The sequence below is a fragment of the Labeo rohita genome, chromosome 1 (genome assembly GCF_022985175.1).
Source record: "Labeo rohita strain BAU-BD-2019 chromosome 1, IGBB_LRoh.1.0, whole genome shotgun sequence".
Taxonomy (NCBI): domain Eukaryota; kingdom Metazoa; phylum Chordata; class Actinopteri; order Cypriniformes; family Cyprinidae; genus Labeo; species Labeo rohita.
In genome coordinates this window covers 27,057,105-27,083,612 of record NC_066869.1, presented here as the reverse complement: position 1 = coordinate 27,083,612, position 26,508 = coordinate 27,057,105, and the positions used below count along the sequence as shown (strand labels likewise).

The window sequence follows — 26,508 nt, the reverse complement described above, 5'->3', positions numbered from 1 at the left end:
AAGATCTGGTAGGTACAAAGAAATAATGAGTATTTGCTGTTTTATTGTAAGGTTACAATAAAAACAAATACTTGCCCACAACTGCATATTAATAAGTGAGTGAATCTATGTTTCTGATTCCTGTGTTCAACCACAGTCTTGTCTCAGCTATAACCTATCAGCAATTTGTGGCTGGATTTGGAATTAAAAAGAAAAACCTTCATGTTTGTACCTGACTTGTGTGAATAAATTAAAAATGTTTACAGAAAAAGACTGTGTGATGTCAGATCACGTTGTAAGTTGCTGTTCGTACTCGTGTTCAAGCATGCTGATAAAAATCACAGATGCCAAAAAGCATTAAAAAAAAAAGCACTGGTGACAGACATAGAAGATACTTTTAAGCCTACAGAATATTGCACAAAAAAACTATACATACTTGCCCTGAGTAAAACCCTTTAGGTCTTAAAATAAATCTGGGGAAAAGGGGGCAGACATTCCATATTATGCAACAGGAATGCTGCTTCAAAAACTATACAGAAAAAAGCTTGTTTAAAGGAACGCAAGACTTGGAGTCAAAACAAAAACCTAAAAAAAACTCAAACAGCATTATATTCAAACGGATGCTATTCACACGTACGACGGCAATGTAAAATATCCCCTGCTAGCACATGACCCCCAGGTTCAGCGGTGAATGTAGATCAGCTCGATGCGTAAGAGTCATTCAATATTTCTATTTATCACTGCACGACCATATGCGCTGGCATGCCAAAAAGCGCCAGTGAGGAGCAGCTGCCTGTGAGGATTGCATGCTTTCTGCCAACATGCCACTGGAAGTTGTGAAGTCGGCACAGCGTGTGCCAGCAGCATTTGGTTGAAAATAGCTCTAGATTGCACCGGCGCTTAATCTGTTACGCCCTGCCCTTAATATCCCAACATATCAGAGGAGGTGTAGTGTACCTTCATGTGGCTTTAAGATACAGGACAACTTCATTCATTTAATAGAAACACAATTCAGTACATGAAGATAAAGGAAATTTGTATTGACTGCTTGTTTTTTGTTTTATACAGTGTCATTCAAAACACTAAATCCACAACCCATAGGTCAAGTAGATTTTGGCGTTACACATCGGTTCCCCTCAATGAGGCAATGTATTAGCTGTCTGTCAAAAACAACCACAAGCAGCAAGGTTATTACTAATCTGATGACTTGAGCATGGGAAACAGTTGACCTGAGAGACTGGATTTTCTAGTTACTCAGTGCATCTAGGAAAAGTTATTGTCGCAGCTGAGCTGCACTGAAAGCTTCCTAAACATACAAAGCTGAGGCTTCCATTGATCAGTTACTAGAGCTGCGGATCCTAATTGGCATTAGAGGTTTTTTGATGAAGGTATGACCTGTTTAGAGAGTAAACTGCAGGTACGCAGTGTAACTACTAATTGGAAAGGCAGGCTGGGTGACAATGAAAGCGGACACACCTAAACTAGTGTTTGTGTATGTGGGAACTACTCTCTTATATTGTCATGTGTGGACACATATTTATTGGACAATGTATCATAACATTCCACAAAAAAAGCTGTTTTAAGTGAGTAGCTTGGAGTAGTGTTATTTTCATAATTAATCATTTTGAATTTGGGAACACTTTACAATAATGTTCATTAGTTCACATTAAACTACATTTCAGCATTTACTGATGCATTATTAAAATCATGTTAACATTAGTGAACTAACATGAACTAACAATGAACAACTGTATTTTTTATTAACTAGCATAAACATTTATGATTAGTGTAATAAATGTATTGTTCATTGTTTGTTTGTGTTAGTTAATACATTAACTAATTTTAACAAATGACACCTTATTGTAAAGTGTTACCTTGAATTCTCTAAAAACATCAAATTATGCATGAAATGCAACTAAGTGGACCCACTTCCACTGTAAAAAAACAAACAAACAAACAAAAAAGAAAATGTGAACAACAAGAAATAAAGTAGATTTGACAAACTAATAATAGAATGTAAAAAAAAAAAAAAAAAAAAAAAAGGGAGGGGGGGATTTAAAAAACAAAAATCAACATCAGTCATGTTACCACATTACCAATATGACTCATGGAAAATATTTAAGACATTATTTAGACTGAAGGACATGCTGAGAATTGACTCTGGCCGAACAATCAGTAATGTTATACTGTATTTACAACATGTTACAGTAGCAGGCTTTTTGAACGCTCATTGCTTGTCACCCCATTATGCACATTATCAAAATTTTTAAACAGTTGGTATACAGTTGAGGTCATGCGTTTACATACACCTTGCAAAATCTGTAAAATGTTAATTATTTTACCAAAATAAGAGAGATCATACAAACCCAATGCATTAAGAGCCAGGGGTGAAATTTTTTTAAATTTGAAGATCAGGGTAAATTTAATTTATTTTGTCTTTTGGGAAACATGTAAGTATCTTCTATAATTGCATAATTATAATTATAATAATATATATAATATAATAATTATAATTGCATAATTCAGTCCCTCAGTTGTCCTCAGTGTGAAAAGATGGATCTCAAAATCATACAGTCAATGTTGAAAAGGGTTCAAATTCACAAAAATGCTAAAAAAACAAAGAATTTGTGGCACCTGAAGGATTTTTCTGAAGAACAGCAGGCGATTTAACTGTTCAGGACAAACAAGGGACTCATGAACTATCATAAACAAAAAACAGCTGTGGATCATTCAGGTAACAACACAAGAATCAAGGATATGTAAACTTTTGAACAGGGTTGTTTTAATAAATTCACCTATTATTTTCTCTTGTGAACTACAGTACTGTGCAAAAGTTTTAGGCCACTAGTATTTTCATCAGCTAAAAAATGGTTTAAAGTCAGTTAAAGTCGGTCTTTTGCTGTAGTGTGTCAGTAGGAAATATCAGATTACATTTCCAAACATTCATTTTGCCATTAATCGTAATAATCCAGTGACATTTTTGTTTGCACAAGGAGTCTGACAACAGCAAGTGCTCTGCACAGAGATCTGATCTCACCATCATCCAGTCTGTCTGGAATGACATGAAGAAACAGAACAAACTCAGACAGACTAAATCCAGAAGAACTGTGACAAAGTCTCCAGGATGCTTCAAGAAACCTACCTGCAAAGCTGCAGCACTGTTAAAAGTTGTAGGCACTAGTGTAAAAATGCTGTAAAATGAGGATGCTGTCATAAATAGATTTTCTTTATCAAATACCTTCTATTAACTAAATGAAATCAACATTTGGTGTGACCATTCTTTGCATTTACAGCAGCTTTTGCCCTAGGTGCACTTGCGCAAAATTTTAGCTTTGCAGGTAGATCTCTTGAAGCATCTTGGAGACGTTGCCACAGTTCTTCTGGATTTACTGTGTTTCAGTTTGTTCTGTGTCTTCATGTCATTCCAGGAAGACTGGATGATGGTGAGATTAGATCAGTGTGGAGCACTGGCTGTTGTCAGACTCCTTGTGCAAACAAAAATCTCACTAGATTATCACACTTAATGGCAAACAGAATGTTTGGAAATGTAAACTGATATTTTTTACTGACACACTACAGCAAAAGATAGAAATAACTTACTTTAAACCATTTTTTGGCTGGTGAAAATACTAGTGGCCTAAAACTTTTGCACAGTACTGTATATGTAATCATCTTTTATGTGAAATATCTTATTCAGGTCAGTACTAAAATAAAAAATAACATGCATTTTGTATGATCCCTCTTTTTGGTAAAAATGGTAAAATAAAAACATTTAGCAGATTCTGCAAGGTGTATGTAAACTCACAACCCCAACTGTATCTGATATGGAGACAGACTTTGTTTTTAAAAATGTTTATATTATACTTTCTTTCAATTTTGAATTTCGTCAGTGGGTAACGGTTTCTATGATCTTTAGTTTGGTGTAACAACACTGACACAAGAGCCACTCAGTGATAACAAATAAAACTTACTCCTGTTATTTAGAGCTTGTGCGAAATGGGAGGTAAATTAATCAACACAGTATAACAAAACAGGCTTAACGTATTATTGATGAACTACATTTCTTTTTTTTTAGTGGAAAAGCCACTGGAATTGTAAAAAGACAGATTAATGTACAGTACTTAATGTATGACTCACAATTCCGCAGCTTAATTATGTGTATGACTCTGTCCACCCAAGACTTTTTTTTTTTTTTTTTAATCGTGGGATACTGATCTTGCCAAACACAAATTAAATTTGGTATGATTTACCTCAATTAGCACAGAAATGGTAAAATAAACAAGGACACAATAATAAGGTTCTTGATACTTTTTTTTCTTTCAATGTATGAAAGAAAACCAACTTGTACTTTGGTTTGAGTTCTTCTTATTCAAGAGAAAGGGGAAAAAGAGAGAAGAGAGAATTGAAGAATTGTACTATTGATTTTAAACAGATGACACAAGTTACCTCTCTGTGGTTCAGAAGTCTCTCCAAATCTGCAGCCATGTTGTTTTTCACCTGCAGTAGTGTAATCTTCTCTTTCCTTAACGCACTGCGAAAATTCACACAAAAAGTGTCTGAGAAGATGTGTTGAACTTTGACTGTGCAGTAATTTGCAAAATACATTCACAAAAATAATTTAATTTTTATGATTTAACCCATTTAAGTATCTTAATACTAGATTAGATTACTAGATCGTGTTTTACAAAAAAATAATATATCAGTCTTTTCACTTCACTTGCACTTTATTTTAAGGTCCAATTGTAACTTTTAACAAACCATTAACGATGACTTTTGCTCAGTAAACTCCTAATTAAAATAAACTCCTAAATAAGTTTAGGTACTGGGTAGGATTAGGGATGTAGAATATGTTTATGCAGAATATGTGCTTTATAAGTACTAATAAACAGCCAATATGTTAAAGTGCCCCTATTATGGATTATAAAAGCTTCATATTTTAGTTTTGGGAGTCCCCAACAACAAGTTTACATGCATGCAAGGTCAAAAAACACTTTTATTGTCTTATAATATGCATTTTTCACCTTATTTGCTCAACGACTCCCAAACGGTTCGTTAAAACAAATCATTTGTCCAAACCACTCCTTTGCGTGACACTAATCTGCAGTGATTGGTCCGATGACCCAGTCTTTTGTGGTTGGTTTAACATACTGCGTGCAGCGAATATCAAACACGGAACGCCCATCACCTTTACTCTAGCCCACAACTCGGTGGTAAACAACACCCAAACAGCCATATGTGTCAACCCAATGCAGAAACGTATTGATAAAGCACTGCAGCTTGTACACCAACATATTGTTCTATTCTTTATCAGAACTTCAAGTAATAACAACGACAAACATTCACTATTCATCAACACACTTCTAGACAATAGCGAGTAAAGGTTTAGAGGAGCAAGCCGGTCCAAATAAACTGGCACCACTGATCCATCTTTTAAGAGTAAGCCTTTGGTGAATCCCGCATTGTACTAAGGATACAGCGTCTTCTCGACATGACGTAAACCACATGGAAATTTTACTGTGTTTGTGGGCGGGCAAGTTGTTACTTCGTGTGTTACTTCGTGACGTATGGCCGTAACAGAAAAAGATTCGAATTCCTGACGACTCGTTCAGGCAATTGTGAACCGACTCTTTTTTTTGATAGACAATAACTTTATGTATCGTGCACTGTCGGCTTCACAACTTTGTAGATAGTTTATGTTCACATACAGCTACATGACACACTGCATGAAAGGTTATATTTGAAAAGGCACAATAGGAGCACTTTAATAATAGGCATGCTAATAAGCAACTAGTTAATAGTGAGAATTGCTGCTTATACTAAGGTGTTACCTTTGTGTTTAATTCCATGTGTTTTTTGCTGATTCTTTGTGACTATTTAATTTCTGAGTGAGGACGTTTTTTTATATCACATTTTTTTTTTAGGGTACATGAGTTTAAAAGTCACCTGTTTCCTTTGTGAAATACACCATTGAAGGTCATACATGACAAAAAGTGCATTTCAAAAGAGCACCTCTTTGTCAAGCACATGGCATGAGTAATGAGTGCTGAAAAACATAGTGAGCAGAAGGTAGTTGTCTGTTAGTGTACTACCGTTTCAACAGAATTAACACTGAACTGTGAACACTCACAACCTGGAGGGCTTGACAAAACTAGTTAAGAAAAAACACTTCAAATAAAACTGCTGAGCGATAAACGAATTGCATACACCTCACCGACTGCACAGCACCTGTGTACAAAGAACAGGCAACGTTCACCGAGACTAACCTTCAATATAAAGAATAACCTTATTCAAGAGCAAACCGCCTTTATTAGAAGTAGCCTTCTAATAAAACCTCATAGATGCTGATATATAGGAGAGTAATTTACATATTTTTCACATTAGCCTCAGGAGGATGTCTAAAGACACTAATACAGGAGAAAACCTGCTTGTACAGTATGCATATACAGGTAAGGGATTTCAGCTGTCACTGACATGTGACAGAGCCAAGAAAAAACCATCCAGTCGTATATGCATGCACGCACATGCACTCCTACTAAGAAGCTGTCAGATGGAGCATTACCTTTATTGACAGGTACATTACCTTTGCTCCTCAATGAGTTGGAATGTATTAAAATTATTTCAGATATTGCCTACTACCTTTCTTCAGTCAGTACAAATGCATACCTTGAAACACGCACGTTAGTAGTCAGAAACCGTTGCGGCTATTGTTACAAAACAATGGCAACGATTCTATGGCGACTCCACCTATATCCTTTCAAAATAAAAGCTTTGTGAAGATTTCAAATGTGCTCTTGTATCAAAAACAGGATGTATCCATAAATCTGTGATAATCATTTACTTCCCCTTTACCTTACTTCCTCTTCTAATCGCGTGAGACGTTCTTTCAGTGTTTGGATCTGAGTGTCTCTCTGTCGCACGGTCTCAATCAGGTAGCTGTGCGGCTGCTGGGCCTGCTGAAGAAGCTGGTTGGCCGCCTCCAACTGAAAGTAAAAAAATAAATAAATCATTCACATCATTTCTTTTAAAGGGCATATGATGTAACAATATCTTAATGTTTAATTGACTGATATTACATACAGTTGAGGTCAAACGTTTACATACGCCTTGTAGAATCTGCAAAATGTTAATTATTTTACCAAAATAAGAGGGATCATACAAAATGCATGTTGTTTTTTTATTTAGTACTGACCTAAATAAGATATTTCACATAAAACATGTTTACATATAATTCACAAGAGACATAATAATAATAGTTGAATTTATAAAAATGACCCCGTTCAAAAGTTTACATATGCTTGATTCTTAATACTTTTAAGTCCCTTGTTTGTCCTGAACAGTTCAACTGCCTGCTGTTCTTCAGAAAAATCCTTCAGGTCCCACAAATTCGTTTTTTCAGCACTTTTGTGTGTTTGAACCTTTTCCAACAATGACTGTATGGTTTTCAGATCCATATTTACACACTGAGAACAACTGAGGAACTCATATGCAAATATTACAAAAGGTTCAAACGCTCACTGATGTTCCAGTAGAAAAAAATGATGCATTAAAGAGCCTGGAGGTGAAAACTTCTGAACAAAATGAAGATGTGTACATTTATCTTATTTTGCATAAATATATATTTTTTTCATTTAGTACAGCCTTTCAAAAGCTACAGAAGATAGTTACATGTTTCCCAAAAAACAAAATAAGTTAAATTTACCCTGATCTCCAAATTTTAAAAGTTTTCACCCCACGGCTCTTAATGCATTGTGGTTTCTTCTGAAGCATCAGTGAGCGTTTGAGCATTGTTTAATTTAATTGTAAAATGTTTATTTTCCATAATCTTAAATGTTTTATTGTAATCTTTAGACAATCTAAAAATAAATATTCATATTTCAATTAAATGTTTACAAAAATGTACAAAAATATAGTTATATATATGACTTTTCTGACTTTTTCGAGCAAATGTGAGTTTGTATCTCACAATTCTGACTTTTTTTTCCTCACAATTGTGAGTTTATATCTCTAAATTCTGACTTTTTTGCTCAGAATTGTGAGATATAAACTCGCAATTACAAATTCCAATTCAAATTCTGACTTTTAAAAAAATTAATACACTTTTTTTTAAAGAAAATTTGTAAAAAAAAAAGAAAAATAAAATTAAAAAAACAACTCACATCTCAACAGTTCTGACTTTTTCTAGCAAATGTGAATTTGTATCTCACAATTTTTACTTTTTTTCTCACAAATGTGAGTTCGTATCTCACAGTTCAGATATTTTTCAAGCAAATGTGAGTTTGTATCTCACAATTCTGACTTTTTCTAGGAAATGTGAGTTTATATCTCGAAATTCTGACTTTTTTTCTCAGAATTGTGAGATATGAACTCAAATTACAATTACAAATTCTGACTATTTTTCTCAGAATTGCGTTATATGAAGTTATATAATGTCTCGCAATTCAAGAGTTTTTTTCTCGAAATTGCGAGTTTGTATGACGCTAAATTTTTACATTACAAAATTTTTACATTATGTACATTATGTTACTGATGGCAAACTTTTGGTATTGTATATATATATATAGAGGATTTCTTTGTACTAAACAATTTTGCAAGCAGGATATAGCAAAATATCTTTTTTTTTTTTTCTTTTCTTTTCTTTTGTTCCAGAAATCAACATGAACTGGTTATGGTAATCAAAAGTACACATCTAAAGCACAGTCCTTTAACTGATCAAATTATACTCCTCTTTGCCATTTTTATTATTATGTCAAGCCATCAGTCAGTGGCTGTCAAAGGGTGATAAGAAATAGAGCATGAAACAGAAGATGACTTGTGTACCAGTTTCCAGGTAAGATCTTGCTATCTACAGGCTGCTGTGGCAGGGTGGGGCTCTTAAAGTCTGCATGCAACCAGAGTCTTCCACTGTGTGGGTGGCTAAGTGAGCAATCTAAAGGAATTTTGTAAAGAAAACTTGGTTTTCATCCTCAGTGAATACAAAGTGCCAATCAGTCATGTCTGGCATAGTAAAAGTCTGTTTGCTAACAGCGGAGACCAGGTTCACGGTAACCTCATTAACACTGCTCGACGGCTTTTCCAATTGGCTGAGGATAAGCCGGAGTGTGCGTCTGACAGGGCAAAGGAAAAGGGCGATCACTTCATTCCTACGAGGGATGAAACACGTGACTGAGAAACGTGATACATGTAAACACGACATAAGCGCACGGGCCAAATACAGTAAAACAACACTGATGTTTTAGGTGCTTTGTGAGAACTTCAAGCATGACAGTTACGGTCTGCTATGATCTTGTTATGACAGCTTTAAATGTAAATGAAAGAGAGAAACATTGATGTTATGTCTGTGAAACAAGTCACATATATCCAGTGATTTCTCTTATGGGTAGTTTTAAATGATGCAATTAAGTTTTCCTCCCTCTGGCCATTTTCTATTGGCCTGGTGTTTCAGACTAAACAATCATGCAAGAGAACCGTTTGCCGCTTTTTGTCTCAGAACGTTCCTAATAAGACAGTGATAATTACCTTGGTGACAATGTATTATTACCCCTTTTAAAAAGACTGGATCTGTTCATTTATTCATGAATCATATAACATTAGGCCGAGAACACAGTGTACCAGGGTTAAACTGTGGTGTAGGAGGGCAAAGAGGAACAAGCATAGACTTGCGATGCCTCTTTGTTAAAAGCTGATCCAAACTATTTCGGGCAACTGTCCTTCTCATTCACAGGATTTACTGTATATATATTATATACATTTCATAAATATTTATATCGCTTTTTTTCTTAATACAGTATAATTAAATGTAACCAAAATACACTCCTATGTTTCTACCAGTCCAAGTGTCAGCATTATAAAACCTCTACAATGTGCTTTGTACTGATCAAAATGACTTAGACTTTTCAAATGAAATATGCATAACTGGACAGTTAAAAAAAAAAAAAAAAAAAAAAAAAAAAAATTATATATATATATATATATATATTTTTTTTTTAATACAGCAAAAATAGTAATATTGTGAAATATTTAAGGCTGCAAAACAATAACCACGATTAACCAAATTCAAAATAAAAGTTAATGTTTACATACTATATGTGTGTGTACTGTGTATATTTATTATGTATATATAAATACACACACATATATGAATATATTTAAAATATTTGCATGCATATATATTTATACTTGTATATAATTTATATTAAATATAAATATTGTATACATAAATCCAACATATTTTCCCTTAGTATATACATGTACGTGTGTGTATTTATATATGCATAATAAATATACACAGTACACACACATTTTTATTTTAAAACTAATTAATCATGATTAATCATTTTGCAGCTTTATATTACAACTTAAGCTTTTCTTTCATTTTAATACACTTTAAAATGTAATTTATTCCTGTGATGGCAAAGCTGAATTTTCAGCATAATTAGCATGATCACGTGATTCTTGAGAAATCATTCTAATACGCTGATTTGCTGCTCAAGAAATATTTCTTATTATTATCAATGTTGAAAATATTGCCGCTTAATATTTTTCAGAATTCTTTGATGAACAGAAAGTGAATAACAGTATTTATTTGAAATTTTCTAACCTTAATACGTCTTTATTTTCATGTATCCTTGCTCAATAAACGTAATATTTAGTATCTAAATATTAAAAAAAAAAAAAAAAACTGAGAAAAAGAAAGGGCTAAAGGAAGAACTAATAAACCCTAGATTGTTCAGAAGTGGAGCAGACTGCAGCTGATATTTGTTTAGTAGTTTCTTTCAACCACAACACCATTAAGAGAAGACACATTGCCAATTTTTGTTTTTTCTTCAGAAAAGGAATTTCAAAATATGGGTTGATCAAGGAATAACTTGTTTTGAACACTGCAAAAAGGATGCTGGTTTGATGTCACTGAGGCTGAGTAAACAGAATTATAATGAATACAAAAAGGAATTATATTGGCAGATACATCTAACAAGATATGCTGAAGGTCAAAACCTAGTGGATGTTAACCTGTATGGCTCTCAATCGATTCAATCTGTTCCCCCATAGCCCACTATTCATTGCACAAACATGACATACCTTCATTTTGAGACATGTACCTGATGACTCACAGATCAGTAAGTAAGCCAGATGAGGATTCAATAACTGCTCTAAATGATTCAGTTGATGCAGTCATCAGATTGATTCAAACCAGCCTTTTTTTTTTTTTTTTGGATGATTCATTGAAAGAGTCATGTGCTCTTGTATCAGACTACGCTAAGACTACATAATACACAAAAGACATGTTTTCTTGCTATTATTTTGTGGCAAACAGCCTATTTTAAATCACCATCACCAATGCACGGCTTTGTGCATATGGCTTCTTCTGACATGGCTCTAAAGAGTGGCAGTTGAAAGCTAAGAAAGAAACACCAAAGTGCTCTGTGCAGTAAGGGTGTGTCAGATCAATGATTAAGATTAAGATTCAGTTAATTAATTAAATTTACTGCAACATCTTATTTTCACACAATTCCGATTAACAACATCATATCATCCCTCTGCTTTAGAAATGGCAAGCTAAAGGAAACCGTGACATTCTACTTAGTCCTGCTTTCAAGTACATAGATTTAGGCAAGAGATATGCAACATCCAAATTCAAGGAACTGTCTTTCCAAGAACTGAAGACCTGTCATCAGGGTTACTCTAACCACAGAAAGTGTCACGCGAGGGCAGGAAAAAAAATCTGATCTATACCGTACCATTTGTTTGTAGAATATAAAGAACACAGGACCAGATCAACTCTCCATCTAAATAAATATATTATTTACTTTACATTAATATACAGTAGCTATGCTCAGCTGTATCATTTTTTACACCCCCTATTTGGTGTGCATTTGTCAATTCTTGTGGCTTGATTTATGTTGTAGTTATAAGGGTTAGAAAGAGTTAAATGTTTAATGTGTAGAAAATAAATAAAAATAAGTAAATCCTACTATAGATCCCTTCATCTAACAATAGTGATCTAAAAATTGGTGACTTTTGACTGGTGAGTTCTCCATTGTAAACAGTGCAATTTTAAGTTCTTGTGGTCATCATGATTGTATTTTTAAACATGCTGCTGTTTTGATTGTAGACTTGGACTGAACAACAATTAGGAAAGCGAATTCTTGTTGACAATACAATCTAATCTGTGGGCTTGGGTTAGTCTGAAACCAAGAGAAGACAAATGATTCTGCTATCGCAGTAAGCCTGCTGTTAACTTATGTTCCAGTGAATATTATGCATGTTATCACAAGTAACATACATTAATGGCTACTCACTAAGCACTTTCTTTATCACAGGCTATATACTATCTATTAGCAGCTGATGTGCTTTAAATCACCTACTGAAAGCAATTACATGTTCCAACTGATGACTAATATCTAGACTAACAGCTTCTGTACATTTAAAAAAAAAACATTTACTGGGTTTGTTATTTAATACAGGGCTGTATCTACCATAGACAAGTCTCCCCCAATAACCAGAAATGTCCAGAAATGTCCAGAAATCATATAATATTAGTACTGTTTTACAGCAGAAATGTTAAATAACCGACAACAATATCCAGTGAAGCATGACTTTTTCGAGGGATGAAAGTTGCATGTGTGAATTACACTGCTGTTCAAAAGTTTGGGATCAGTATGATTTTTCATGTTTTTTTCCCAGAGGAATATCTTCTACTCATCTAGGCTGCAATTATTTGATCAAAAATAAAAACAGTAACACTGTGAAATATTATTGCAATTTAAAATAATGGTTTTCTATTTTAATATACTTTAAAATATATTTTATTTCTGTGATTCAAAGCTGAATTTTCCTCAGTCATTACTCCAGTCTTCGGTGTCACGTGATCCTTCAGAAATCATTTTAATATGCTGAATTATTATCTATGTTGGAATCTGAAACTTTTGTTTAGGATTATTTGATGAATAAAAAGTTTAAACGTACAGAATTTGTTTTGAATAGACATATTTTCTAACAATATACATCCTTACTATCACTTTTAATCAATTTATTAATTATTCATTTAAAAAAAAAAAAAATAGAAAGAAAACATTTACTGACCCCAAACCTTTGAACAGTAGTGGATATTGTTCAAAAAGTTCTATTTAAATTTCTATTTCAAATAAATACTGCTCTTTTTAATGTTTTATACATAAAAGAATCCTGAAAAAAGTTTCACAAGTTTATAAAAATATTAAGCAGCACAACTGTTTTCAACATTTCTTAAAAGGATCATGTGACACTGAAGACTAGAGTAATGACTGAAGAAAATTCAGCTTTGAATCACAGAAATAACAAACATTTTAAAGTATATTAAAATAGAAAACCATTATTTTAAATTGCAATAATATTTCACAATATTACAGATTTTTTTCTGTATTTTTAATAATAAATGCAGCCTTGATAAGCATAAGAAACTTCTTAAAAAAAAACAAAAAACTTTAAAAATCTTATCCAGACTTTTTTTGTACCAGTGTCTGTTTCTCTGTCAACAAACCATGAAGCTGTAAGTTTAGTCACTTTAAAAACAGCGAAATATAATGTAGTGATTCAGTATCTATAAGCGATTTCATTTATAAAACTCGTGGGGCAAGGTTGACAACAAGTTTCTGTGCTCCTGGATTTTTTGTGTTTGTGCAATGCGATCTCTGTGGATTTAATGCACAATGCATATATAAAGTTGAGGACAAAATAACCGTTAACATAACCATTGATTCTGCGTCTGGGTCTCTATAGAAGACATGATTTTTCAGTATTTCTGTATGTTCCTTTAGCATAGACAAGTATGACGTAAAATATCATGTCTTTTCCAATATTTCCAAACATCCCTAATTATTCATTCACTGTTCTCCGGTGGATAGGCAACGACTTCGAAATATTCTGTTATCCATTTCCTGCTGTGTGGTTTTTAATTACCTTTTGTTGCTTGGAGTGTTCCTTTTTCTTTAACGTGCAAGTTTTGACACAATACTGACTCATCAGGGATGACTTGTCATTTTACTTATGAAATCTCTTTACATTATGCTTTTCATTCATAATTAATATTTTGTATCACTTTATAGAGATCTGATTGCACTTCTATGGCATACTGAAGAGGTACAAAATATTTACAATGTAATGTTTTTTTGTTTGGTCTTACAGACTGTGTACAGCTCTAAGCTTCATCACAGCTGAGTAGAGAATAAATGCACGTAAAGCATGAAGCTGGACTTTCCAAAGCACTATTTTAGATGAAAGCTGATCCTTGAATGTTTCTGTTACAGTCTGTAGTACTTTCTGCTATTTTTGAAACCACACAAGTGACCTCCTGAACTAACAAAAATGTTTCTGAAGTTACTGAATATCTGTAAAAGCAAACATAATACAACAACGATTTAAAGAGGAAACTCAAAAACAGAAAACGGACATTGTGCCAAGTTAAATGTAAATGCAGTTCTTTGTCTTATTTCCAACTGTTTTAATATTTCAAAAAGCTTTCCAAACTCTAGGGAGATTTTTCTCTTGCCATTTTAAGACGGTTGATTGTGGTTTTGTTTGAGCTCTGACCCTGAGCTCACCATACAAACATATGCAAATAGAACAGATTTTGAATTAAACAGAAGGCAGTTTAAAAATATGACATTTTCAGAAATTACTAGCTTTAGAATTTACTGAAAATCACGTAAATTCTGTCATCATTTAACTTATGTTGTTCCAATTGCTTTTTTTCTTGCAAAAGGAGACATTTTAAAGAATTGTACACAGTATTTTATCAGATGTTTTGTGTGTGTGTGAGAAATAGAAATTCAAGATCATGTCATTCACTGATAATCTTCCCCTCCAGTGAGATATTAACTGTCATGAATGCATCATTGAGTAGCCAGATTAGTCATTTTCATGAACAAATCAGTTTTGTGAGCTAAATGAACATAATGACTTAAAAGATCCTGTTTAAAATAAGTGATTGATTCACAAATCATTAAATCTCTTCTCTACACTTTTTCTACAGACTGCTTTTCTCATGAACACGCCAAAAAAAAAAAAAAAAAAAAAAACTGAGTGTATGTAAAACATTTCTGATACTTTTAATGTTTCCTTTTTTGGTTCTTTTTTAGGCTTGAAAGTTATGGAGCCACTGAATAAAAAAAAAAAAAAAGGTAACTACTTTTTTTCCCTTGCAATTGCAATTTTACATCTGGAAATTCTGATAAAAACTAGCAATTGTTTTTCTTCTCCGAATTGTGAGATATAACCTCGCAATTACGAGTTATAAAGGCAGAATTGCGAGACAAAAACCTCAAAATTCAGACTAGTTTATATCTCACAGTTCTAACTTTATAACACACAATTGTTAAGTCAGCTAATTAACAGAACATAGTTTTTCCCCCCTCAAAATTGGACTTCATAACAATTGCGAGTTTATATCTCACAATTCTGAGGAAAAAAGTCAGAATTGCGAGAAAAAAAAAAAAAAAAAGGCAACTGCTACTATTTTTTCTTGCAATTGCTAGTACATCTCAAGAAAAAAAGTCAGAATTGCAAGACATAAACTTGCAATTCTGACTTTTTTAACTTGCAAAAGCTAATTTATATCACAATTCTGTAAAAAATGTCAGAATTGCAAGAAAAAAGTCAGAATTGCAAGATATAAACTCGCATTTGCGAGAAAAAAGTCAGAACTACAACTTGTGAGTTTATATCACCCAACTCTGATAAAAATTAAGTGAAAATTTAAAAAGGTAATTACGACTTTTTTCTCACAATTGCTAGTTTACATCTCCCAATTCTGACTTTTTTTTTCAGAATTGTGAGATATTAACTTAAAATTGCGAATTATTATTTTTCTCGCAAATGCGTGTTATAAAGTCAGAATTGCCAGTTTTTGTCTCGCAATTCTGACTTTATAGATCGCAAAAGTGAGCTTATATCACAATTCTAAGAAAAAAGTCAGAAATTCCAGAAAAAAGATAGAATTGCAAGATATAAACCCGCATTTGTGAGAAAAAAGTCAGAACTGTGAGTTTATATCACGCAATTCTGATAAAAATTAAATGAAAATTTAAAAAAGGTAACTGCGACTTATATTCTCACAACTGCTAGTTTGTATCTCACAATTCTGACTTTTTTTCCTCAGTATTGCGTGATACAAACTAGCAATTCTGACTTTACTTCTCAGAATTATGAGATATAAACTTGCAATTGTGAGTAATAAAGTCTGAATTGCATGATATAAACTCAGTTTTGACTTTTTGAGTTTATATGTCACAACTGTGACTTTTTTCTCAGAATTGTGAGTTTATATCTCACAATTCTGACTTTATTGGTCAATATCACTGTACGGTGCCTTTTGGTGTCCTGTACATAAATCACTCATTTGCCATGATAACTGAACATAAAAAATGACTATGAAAGGGTGTGTTATATTAGACTATGTTTTTATATTCATACCAAAAGCACTACTTGGCTCTTTAGATACATTTTCTAGATTTTTTTTAGTTGTGTAAGAGGATGTGTTTTATTTTGCTGTCTCCCATACACAGCTCATTAAATTTGAATGAGAGTAGAATATAGTCAAATCATAACACTTAATATTTTGTTAAATAAGAAAATACTCAATTTGAGTGTATTGATCATTTGGTAATAAAAACAATAGTTTTATTTAAAAGAAGAGTTTATCCATGTCCCTTAAATGGTTGTTCACCCTGTCGTATTGGGGAATTCGCCCCTTTAAGAAAAGGCCATCCTCTTTAGTGACATCAGGACAACAGATTTTTTTGTGTCTTCAGTGGCGGGATTTTCAACGGCTGAGCTGAGTAAGTTGGTGACTTTTCAAATGACAAATTTTCTTCGTATGATTTTGCTTACTTGCTTTGCCAAAGCTTAACATGTCCACCCTGTTGGCATAAAATATGCCAGAAGTGATCAGAATACAGTATTTTCAAAATATGTAAGTTTAAATATACCAAATTCTCTCAACAACCAGACTAACTATTTAGCTAATCACAGTTTGTTGTAAGCTAATATGCTAATTGAAGGTCAAAATGTCCACCTTGTCGTTGTTCCATAATGTCCATCCTGTCGGCCACTTAGACTCGATAGGGTGGACATACACATGACAGGGTGGACATAGCATTCATTTGTAGTTAATACTGCTAAAAACTAAAATGAATTGGGGGTGGGGGGTGGGGGGGGGCATATCAATGTGACTGAGAATGTAATTATATTATTTATTATTATTGATAATAAATATTATTTATTATATTAAGTTGAATAAATGTTTCATTGTCATATTTTGTCATGCTTTGTGTGTTTTGCTTTATTTGTCCACCCCATCATGTGCTGGTCCACCCTGTCATCTTGATATTTTAAAATAATATTTTAAATGATAACTCAATCATTTCAGCATAATCCAGTGTGTTCAATAGCTAGGTGTGGGGGCAATGACATGCAAACAAAAAAATCAAAATATCACAGTTTTCTCCAAATAAGAAAAAATACATGTGCGAATTGTATGAGTTTCTTTAAAAGCACATGGTTTACATGAAATCTTGTATTTATAATTTGAAAGCCAACAAATAACCCTGTTTTGGAAAGGGACATCAGAAAATATAATTTGCGTCTTAATACTGCAATGAAAACGTATTTAACAGTAACATTTATGTCCATGACAGGGTGGACACAACTTACGGTTTATGCTTTGAATAATGGCCAATAATTATCTAAAAAAAAATGTGTGGGAGCTCAGCAAGTTATTTATGACATGATGGAAAAGCAAATGGGAAATTAAGACCAAAATTTGTGAGTATTGTGAGGGCTGAAAGGCACTCTATGGTGATATTGACCCTTATAACACACAATTGCGAGTTATTAAGTCAGAATTGTGAGATAAAAACTCTAAGAACAGTTTTTTTCCCATCAAAACTGGACTTTATAACTCAGTTACAAGTTTATATTTCACAATTCTGAGAAAAAAAGCCAGAATTGCGAGAAAAATTCTGAATTAGTTAACGTAACATAACTTCATGTAATGTAACATAACATAACATACCTTAGCGTAATGTAACTTAACTTTTAACTTAACTTAATATGTATGGATGCACCAGTATTAAAATTCTGTACAACACAAAAAGCTGATAATAATAATGTATCAAATAAATTTTCATAGATTCATAGATTTTTACAATATTATAATTTTACACTATTTTATCTAAAATGCTAAACAGTAAAAAAATTAAATAAAACACTAAAAAGTACTCAATGAAACACCAAAAAGTTCATTCAAGTGAATTTAGGTATCTAAAAATGAATATCTGTTATATTACAAATTTATAATAAATTAAAAATTATTTTGACAATTAAATATTCGATATCAACTAATACCAATCAATTTTTAGGTAACACTTTACAATAAGGTTCATTGGTTAACATTAGTTAACTACTTTAGTTAACATAAACTAGGAATGAGCAATACTTCTACAGCATTTATTAATCTTAGTTAACATTAATTTCAATGTTTACAAAAGCATTATTAAAATCAACAAAAAAAGCCAGAATTGCGAGAAAAATTCAGAATCGTAAAATATGCACTTGCATTTGTGAGAAAAAAGTCAGAAATGAGAGTTTACATCTCTCAATTCTGAGTTTATAACTCCCAATTGTGAGTTTATATCACACAATTCTGACAAAAGTTTAAAAATTTAAAAAAAAAAGTAAATTAAACCGGTAACTGTGACTTTTATTGCAATTTTATTGCAATTGCTAGTTTACATCTCAGAATTCTGACTCCTTCTCAAAATAGATACAACCTCACATTTGCTAGAAAAAAGTCAGAACTGTGAGTTTATTACGTAATTCTGACTTTATAACTTGCAAAAGCGAGTTTATATCTGACAATTCAGAGAAAAGAAGTCAGAACTGCGAATTTGTATCATGCAATTCTGAGAAATAAAAAAGTCAGAATTTGCAATACCCTTTTTTACTCAGTGGCAGCTTTAGTTCCCATTCAATCCTGCACTAAAAAAAAAAAAAAAAAAAAAAAAAAAACTCTTTTTGTGTTCATGCAAAAAAAGAAGGTTTTATGAGTTTATAATAACATGAGCATGGGGATGCACATATGGATGGATGAAATGCAAAATATGTGACTGACTACTGCTTTTGGATTAGGTTTGCCCTTGCTTTTGTAGCACTTTCTTTCAGAGGCCATGCAAGTGACAGAAAGAAAGAAAAATGCTTTTTTCTGCCGTCTTTTTTACTCTCACCCACCCAAGTACTATATGTATGTGTTTCTGCATTCTTGTCAAAAGAGTAAAATGCAGCACCTCTTCAGAGATCTGACTGCTGTGCGCCGTCTGTCTTTCCAGGTCTCTCCTAAGCAGTGTGTTCTGTTTCTCCAGCTGCAGAACCCTGCGTGCCAAGTGAACACTACACACACACACACACACACATTCAGAAACCTATGATTAGAGTCACGCAGACATGAAAACAGTCAGTAAACACAAAGATGAGCTTCTGCTTTTCAAAAACAAAGTGACCTCCTCAGACTTCACCTTTGCTTCAGTCTTCTTTTGGCAGTTGTTGGAATGTTTGCACCATAACCATATGAAAACAGCACTCGCTCTGCCTCATCTTCGTTTTCCACTACAAAAAAAAAGGAGAAAAAGTATGTTTAAGAGCAAGCATGTCTAGACCACCCAGCTAGCATCATGGCCAGAAGGGAGAGCACTAATAGGACTATAAACAGTTTCTATCTTCTTACAATACATACTATGCAGGAAAGTTTACATATGAGTGAAAAATGGTTAAGTGATGTTTAAACAGATAAAAGTAAGAATGAGGCCTAGAGACTCAAGAGCAAGCTTTAACAACCAAATGGTCAAGAACATAAGGGTCGATAACAAATAAGAATGTCCAGAATAAAGAAAAGGAAAAATCGTGTGCCAAGTTCCTAGAACTTCATGTTGGTTTCATACGGTTTTTAAAAACCTTTACCCCAATTTTTAAGAACACTAAAATGGCTTGTACTGTAATCATCAGGTAAAGCATAATTTTCCTTTACATTGAGTACATGTGTGTACAGATCTTAAACTGTATTTTCCAGGAATAAATAAAATAAAATAAAATAAAATAAAATAAATTCTCAAGCTAAAAGCTGTTTTTTTCATATATTTTAACAAATATCAAGCAGCTTGCAAATACAAATTGAAAAACTAAAATAAATTTACAATGTCAAATTATCTGATATTTTAAGAGACATAATAATATTATTAATATTAACAAACGTCTTCACTACCTAAAAAAAGAATGATAATACTTAATATTATATTATAATCAATATAAAATAATATATGATATATAAGAAGGATCAATAATAATCATTAATGATTTTTGAACTCTAATATACACTACCAGTCAAAAGTTTTTGAACAGTAAGATTTTAATGTTTTTTAAAGAAATCTCTTCACAAAGCCTGCATTTTTTTGATCCGAAGTACAGCACAAACAGTAACATTCTGAAATACTTTTCTATTTTAATATTTTTTAAAATGTAATTTTATTCCTGATTTCAAAGCTGAATTTTTAGAATCATTACTCCAGTCACATGATCCTTCAGAAATCATTTTAATATTTTGATTTGCTGCTCAAAAAACATTTATTATTATTATTATTATTATGATCTTTCTACTCATCAAAGAATCCTGAAAAAATTTACTCAACTGTTTTAAATATTGATAATAACAATAATAACAATAATAATTATAATAATAATAATAATAATAATAAATTAATTAATAATAAATGCAACAGCAAATCAGCAATTTAGAATGATTTCTGAAGGAACATTTGACACTGAAGACTGGAGTAATGAAAAATTTAGCTTTGATCAGAGGAATAAATTACATTTTAAAATATATTCAAATAGAAAACACTTATTTTAAATTAAAAATATTTCAAATTTGTACTGTTTTTGCTGTACTTTAAATTAAATAAATACAGGCTTGGTGAACAGATGAGAAGTCTTTAAAAACATTAAAAATCTTACTGTTCAAAAACTTTTGACTGATAGTGTACTTTATGGTCCAAATATCAAAATGAAACATATTTCAGAAACTAAAAACAGGATCATGTCTATTCAAGTCATTGTATGCATAGACTGCTTTTAATGTATTTTTCAAGGGACTGCATCCAGTGTCACCCCACATTCCTTGCATTAGGCATTCTTTTTTATGTTATTTGATGACATTAAAAACCTGTTATTAACTTGATGAGGTTAAAAACCTGTTGTTAACCTGAGGGATTTTAAAAACTTGGCTAGGCCAGCCTTTTGCATCACCTCAGCTCAGTGTCAGCATATTCACTGACGTTTGGAAGAAGGTTGTTTAAGGACAAGCCCTAAGGTCGTTTTGTCAAACAGTCGTCAGGTTTGATTGAGTATGGCATTTTGAACATGTAGAACTGTGGAAAAACAGACACACAGTGCGTTTAACATGCTTTAAATTTTGACCTGATGTTGGGACTGATTATAGTAGTAAACTATTTTTGCAGCAGAACTGAGCAGTCATAAAACAGACTCCTCATAATCACAAATTTTACCACAGAAATAAGACCATCAGGTAAGAATTTAAGGATGATTTGGCCTCACAGACTCTTAAATTGCAGTGTGCAACCTTGCTAATGTGCTGGTCTTATCTTATCTTTGGTCTCCAATTGCAAAGACTGAATCAGTCTCTGGTCTTACTCTCTGCAGCCTGCATTGTAACATCGTCCAGCTCCTTTTCCAATCGCTCGTATGTCTCCAGTCGTGCTTGCTGTTCAGAATTGTGGGCCTGTAATTCAGTGATGCGCTTCTCTGATGATGTCTGTAGTCCATAAAACTCTTTTGTTAAAACCTGCATAAGCAGATCAAGAGAGGGACAAAGATATAACAACAGAAATTGAGTAACCAGGGTGGTGTCATAACATCATGTTCAAATAAGTTTTATTACGCTGACAAATATGTACAACCCTTATTTTATGAGATTGGCATGGGGTTCAACCCTTTTCTGGTGCCTAAATGATTTGAGATTCAGTGTGACGCTCCTTACAAGAATTATATATTCAAATGTATTGAAAGAATTAAATAATACGGTAATGATTCATGAACTGATCACCCAAAAATGACAATTCTATCATCACTTATCCTCCAGTCATTCTAAAGACTTGCTGTTCTCAGAGGAGCACAGAAGGAGAAATTTTGACGAATTTACTGGCTTGTCAAATGGTATCCACAATGCCAAGCTTTAAAATGACAAAAAAACAAAACAAAACAAAACAAAACAAAACACCATAAATGTAGTCTGTTTAACTTAATTGATGGCTTAACTTACTCAATTTAACTAAGCGTAACTTCACTTGACGTAACTTAATTTAACTAACCATAACTTAACGTAACTTAGCGAAACTTAACGTAATGTAACGTAACTAAACTAAACGTAACTTAATTAATGGCTTAACATCACTTAGCGTAACTTAACGTAATGTAACGTAACTAAACTTAACTTAATTATTGGCTTAACTTACCATAACATAACTTAATGCAACTTAACTTGACATAACTTAACATTACTTAGCGTAACTTAACGTAACATAACTTAACGTAATGTAATGTAACTAGACTTAACTTAATTAACGGCTTAACATAACTTAGCGTAACTTAACGTAATGTAATGTAACTAAACTTAACTTAATTATTGGCTTAACATAACTTAACGTAACCTAATGCAACTTAACTTGACATAACTTAGCGTAACTTAACGTAACATAACAACTTTATGTAACGTAACTAAACTTAATTTAATTAATGGCTTAACATAACAGCGTAACTTAACGTAATGTAATGTAACTAAACTTAACTTAATTATTGGCTTAAATTAACATAATGTAACTTAATGCAACTTAACTTAACATTACTTAGCAGAACTTAATGTAACGTAACTTATCGTAACATAACTAAACTTAATTAATGGGTTAACATAACGTAACTTAATGCAACTTAACATTATTAGCGTAACGTAACATAACCTAACGTAATGTAACGTAACTAAACTTAACTTAATTAATGGCTTAACATAACTTAACATAACTTATCATAACGTAACTTAACGTAATTAATGGCTTAACTTAGCATAACTTAACATAACTAAACGCAACCTAACGTAACTTAACTTAATTAATGGCTTAACTTAACACAACTTAACGTAACTTAAAGTAACTTAACGTAATGTAATGTAACTAAGCTTAATTTAATTATTGGCTTAACTTACTATAACTAAATGCACCTTAACAACCTAACTTAATGATACTTAGCGTATCTTAACGTAACATAACTTCATGTAATGTAACGTAACATAACATAACATACCTTAGCGTAATGTAACTTAACTTTTAACTTAACTTAATATGTATGGATGCACCAGTATTAAAATTCTGTACAACACAAAAAGCTGATAATAATAATGTATCAAAAATGTCATATTAAATTTTCATAGATTCATAGATTTTTACAATATTATAATTTTACACTATTTTATCTAAAATGCTAAACAGTAAAAAAATTAAATAAAACACTAAAAAGTACTCAATGAAACACCAAAAAGTTCATTCAAGTGAATTTAGGTATCTAAAAATGAATATCTGTTATATTACAAATTTATAATAAATTAAAAATTATTTTGACAATTAAATATTCGATACCAACTAATACCAATCAATTTTTAGGTAACACTTTACAATAAGGTTCATTAGTTAACATTAGTTAACTACTTTAGTTAACATAAACTAGGAATGAGCAATACTTCTACAGCATTTATTAATCTTAGTTAACATTAATTTCAATGTTTACAAAAGCATTATTAAAATCACAAGTTGTGTTTGTTAACATTAGTTAATGCACTATGAACTAACAATGAAAACTGTATTTTTATTAACTAACGTTAACAAAGAATAATAAATACTGTAATAAGTGTATTGTTCATTGTTTGTTCATGTTAGTTAATACATTGGTAACTAATGTCAACAAATGACACCTTATTGTAAAGTGTTACCATTTATTTTTTAAATATGACACATATATTGTGCATCTTTAATTGTATAGCTTTAAAAGACTTGGGGAAATCTGTACGGCCCAAAGACTTGGAAAAAGTACTTTCATGCTGTTTTCTAGCATTTTGGAGCTCATTTTGGATTTCATTTTCTTCCTTATATAATAATGAGCGTCCAGTAAATTTAATATTTCTCTTTTCGTGTTCCTTGGAAAAAAAATAAAGTCACGCAGGTTGCAAATGGCATGAAGTTATTGTAAATGATGACAGAATAATGAAGTAATCCTTAAGGGAATTAACAGCTTGAACTCCTAAGCAATTAACATGTTAAAACTTGCTATGAGGCTAAAGGAAATCACTTTGTTCAGGTTTCAAGTGCATGGCATCTTTGCCATACAGATTTTATTTTAATAGTGCCTTGCCTCCAATTTTTTCTGGTGTTTCTCACACTCAATTTGACAAAGGCTGAGATTCCTGGCTGTCTCCTCCTGGACCATCTGGGAACGCTCCAACTCAAACTTTTTCAGCTTCACCTGGTTAAGCAGTTCTGCCACCCTGCTGTCTGAACTCAGCTGCAACTGCCTGAACCTGAACAAAAACATAAATAGAAGCGCATCTGCGTTCACTCATTCTGCACACTGTCCGTCGGTGAAAACAGAAAGAACAATGATTCTGCAAAATTATGCCATGCAAAGAAACAAAAACTAAATTCAATGTCACATGATCCAAATCATTCTAACATGCTGATTTGCTGCTCAAGAAACTTTCTAATTATTATCACAGCTGAAGTTAAGCTGCATAATTGCAGCTATGCTGCTTAATTTTTTTTTTCTTTGAAGAATAGACAGTTCAAAAGAACAGCATTTATTTGAAATAGACTTCACTGTCAATCAAACTGTGTTTTAAACAAAAGAGGGGGTAAACGTGAAATGTGAATAATCTCCACTGTGGCTCACCTTAGGCTAAGCTAAGCGATTGCTAAATTAGGGTGATGCCAAGCTTAGACGCGGCCGCCTCTGACGTGCTAAGTGTATTTCCTAGGGCAGAGAGTCACCGTTTTATCTTCAAACCCCAAATCTCAACATGCCCAAACAGATTTAGTATCTGTTTGTGTCCTCCTTCATTTATAGCCGAGTCTCTGAAGGATTAAACCATTTTTACTGAAAGTCGTAGAGCTCCAGGGGTTTTGGTTGAAACCGTAACCACACCTATGGAGGGGCCAAACTGGCAGGTCAAGATTTTTCTTTTGTTTGTACGCTGTCACTAACATCTAGTCAAATGCAGGCAGTTTTGTGAAGAATACAAAGGATATGTCATCATCATGGTGACCAACACCTATAGTAATAATTGTGACAAATTGTACGTAATTGGACAACTCCCATCATACATTACGGAGTAAGACTGGATATTGTCAAGCTATTTATTGGCTTAAAGTGTATTAGACTTGTTTATTTACATAAATTCAGGAAAAAAAGGAAGGGTGCGGAAGCTGTTGGAACAATATGTTGTAAGGAGTGGCTGTCTGATACATATATTTATGTTTGTGCCGTTTACTTTATTATATAGGAATGTCATCTTGGTATCACACCTGCAAGTACATTTGAGACAACTGCAAAAATTGTATTCTGCTTCATTATGTTTCTAGGCATGACGCAACGCAATGCAACACTCATTTCTATTCTCCCTCCCCCCCAGATAAATTTGTAAGCCCAAAATAGAGCGGCTGGACAACATGTTCACGGGCCGCAGACTCGACCCCTCAAGAGTAGGGTAAAGGAGCATCTGTCGTTTTTGCCCTCGATCGAGCTTCTCTGTGAATGCGAGCAATCTGTTCCCCGGGGCTGAAAAACGTAGGGTATGCCCAACAACTGTGTGTAGAGTATCTGCTGGTATGCAAGGCATGTGGCTGGAGCTCAGTGACACCGTAAGCCTCTCACATGGGCAAATAAGGGCTGACCACTCCGGAGAAAGAGGAGGGGCAACAACCTGCACGGCTAGACACCCTTATCAGCCGCCTCATTTGAAAAAAAGAAAAGATGCATCTTAAATTGTAGACACAACAAAATAGAAAATACAGATAACAGCAAAAGAGGAAAGAGAGATTAAGATCAAGAAAGAGATAGCAAAAAAGAAAGAGAAAGTGGTACAAAAAAAAATCATTTAATTAATCGCAAGATATTTTACGATCTTGGTAAACTGAGCCCACCTTACTTTACCTCCCAATTGACATTTGAGTAATGCAAGTTTTATTTACACAAGCAGTTTTATGTACATCATATTTTCATTTAATTTGCAATATAAATATTGTTTGTTCACAGGTGATTTATAGGTCATGGCTGTTTTTATAGCAAAATCTGTAACATGTTAAATGATCTTGAACTACTTATAAAAAAAGTTTATCACTTATCATAACCAGTTTTCAGAAATAAATATTAAATTTTACATCACAATATTTT

General features: G+C 32.7%; 1 protein-coding gene across 2 annotated transcripts in view; it reads right to left on the bottom strand.

The window, feature by feature from the left end:
• pibf1 (progesterone immunomodulatory binding factor 1) overlaps positions 1-26,508 on the bottom strand; it is a 41,791-nt gene that overhangs the window by 3,837 nt on the left and 11,446 nt on the right. For both annotated transcript variants that reach the window (XM_051102488.1, XM_051105774.1), the window contains 6 exons: positions 24,475-24,640; positions 21,712-21,862; positions 19,524-19,614; positions 19,296-19,398; positions 6,829-6,959; positions 4,426-4,510 (listed from right to left, as the gene is read on the bottom strand). In XM_051102488.1, the coding sequence (XP_050958445.1) occupies positions 4,426-4,510; positions 6,829-6,959; positions 19,296-19,398; positions 19,524-19,614; positions 21,712-21,862; positions 24,475-24,640 (727 nt within the window). The remainder of the gene's footprint in view (positions 1-4,425; positions 4,511-6,828; positions 6,960-19,295; positions 19,399-19,523; positions 19,615-21,711; positions 21,863-24,474; positions 24,641-26,508) is intronic.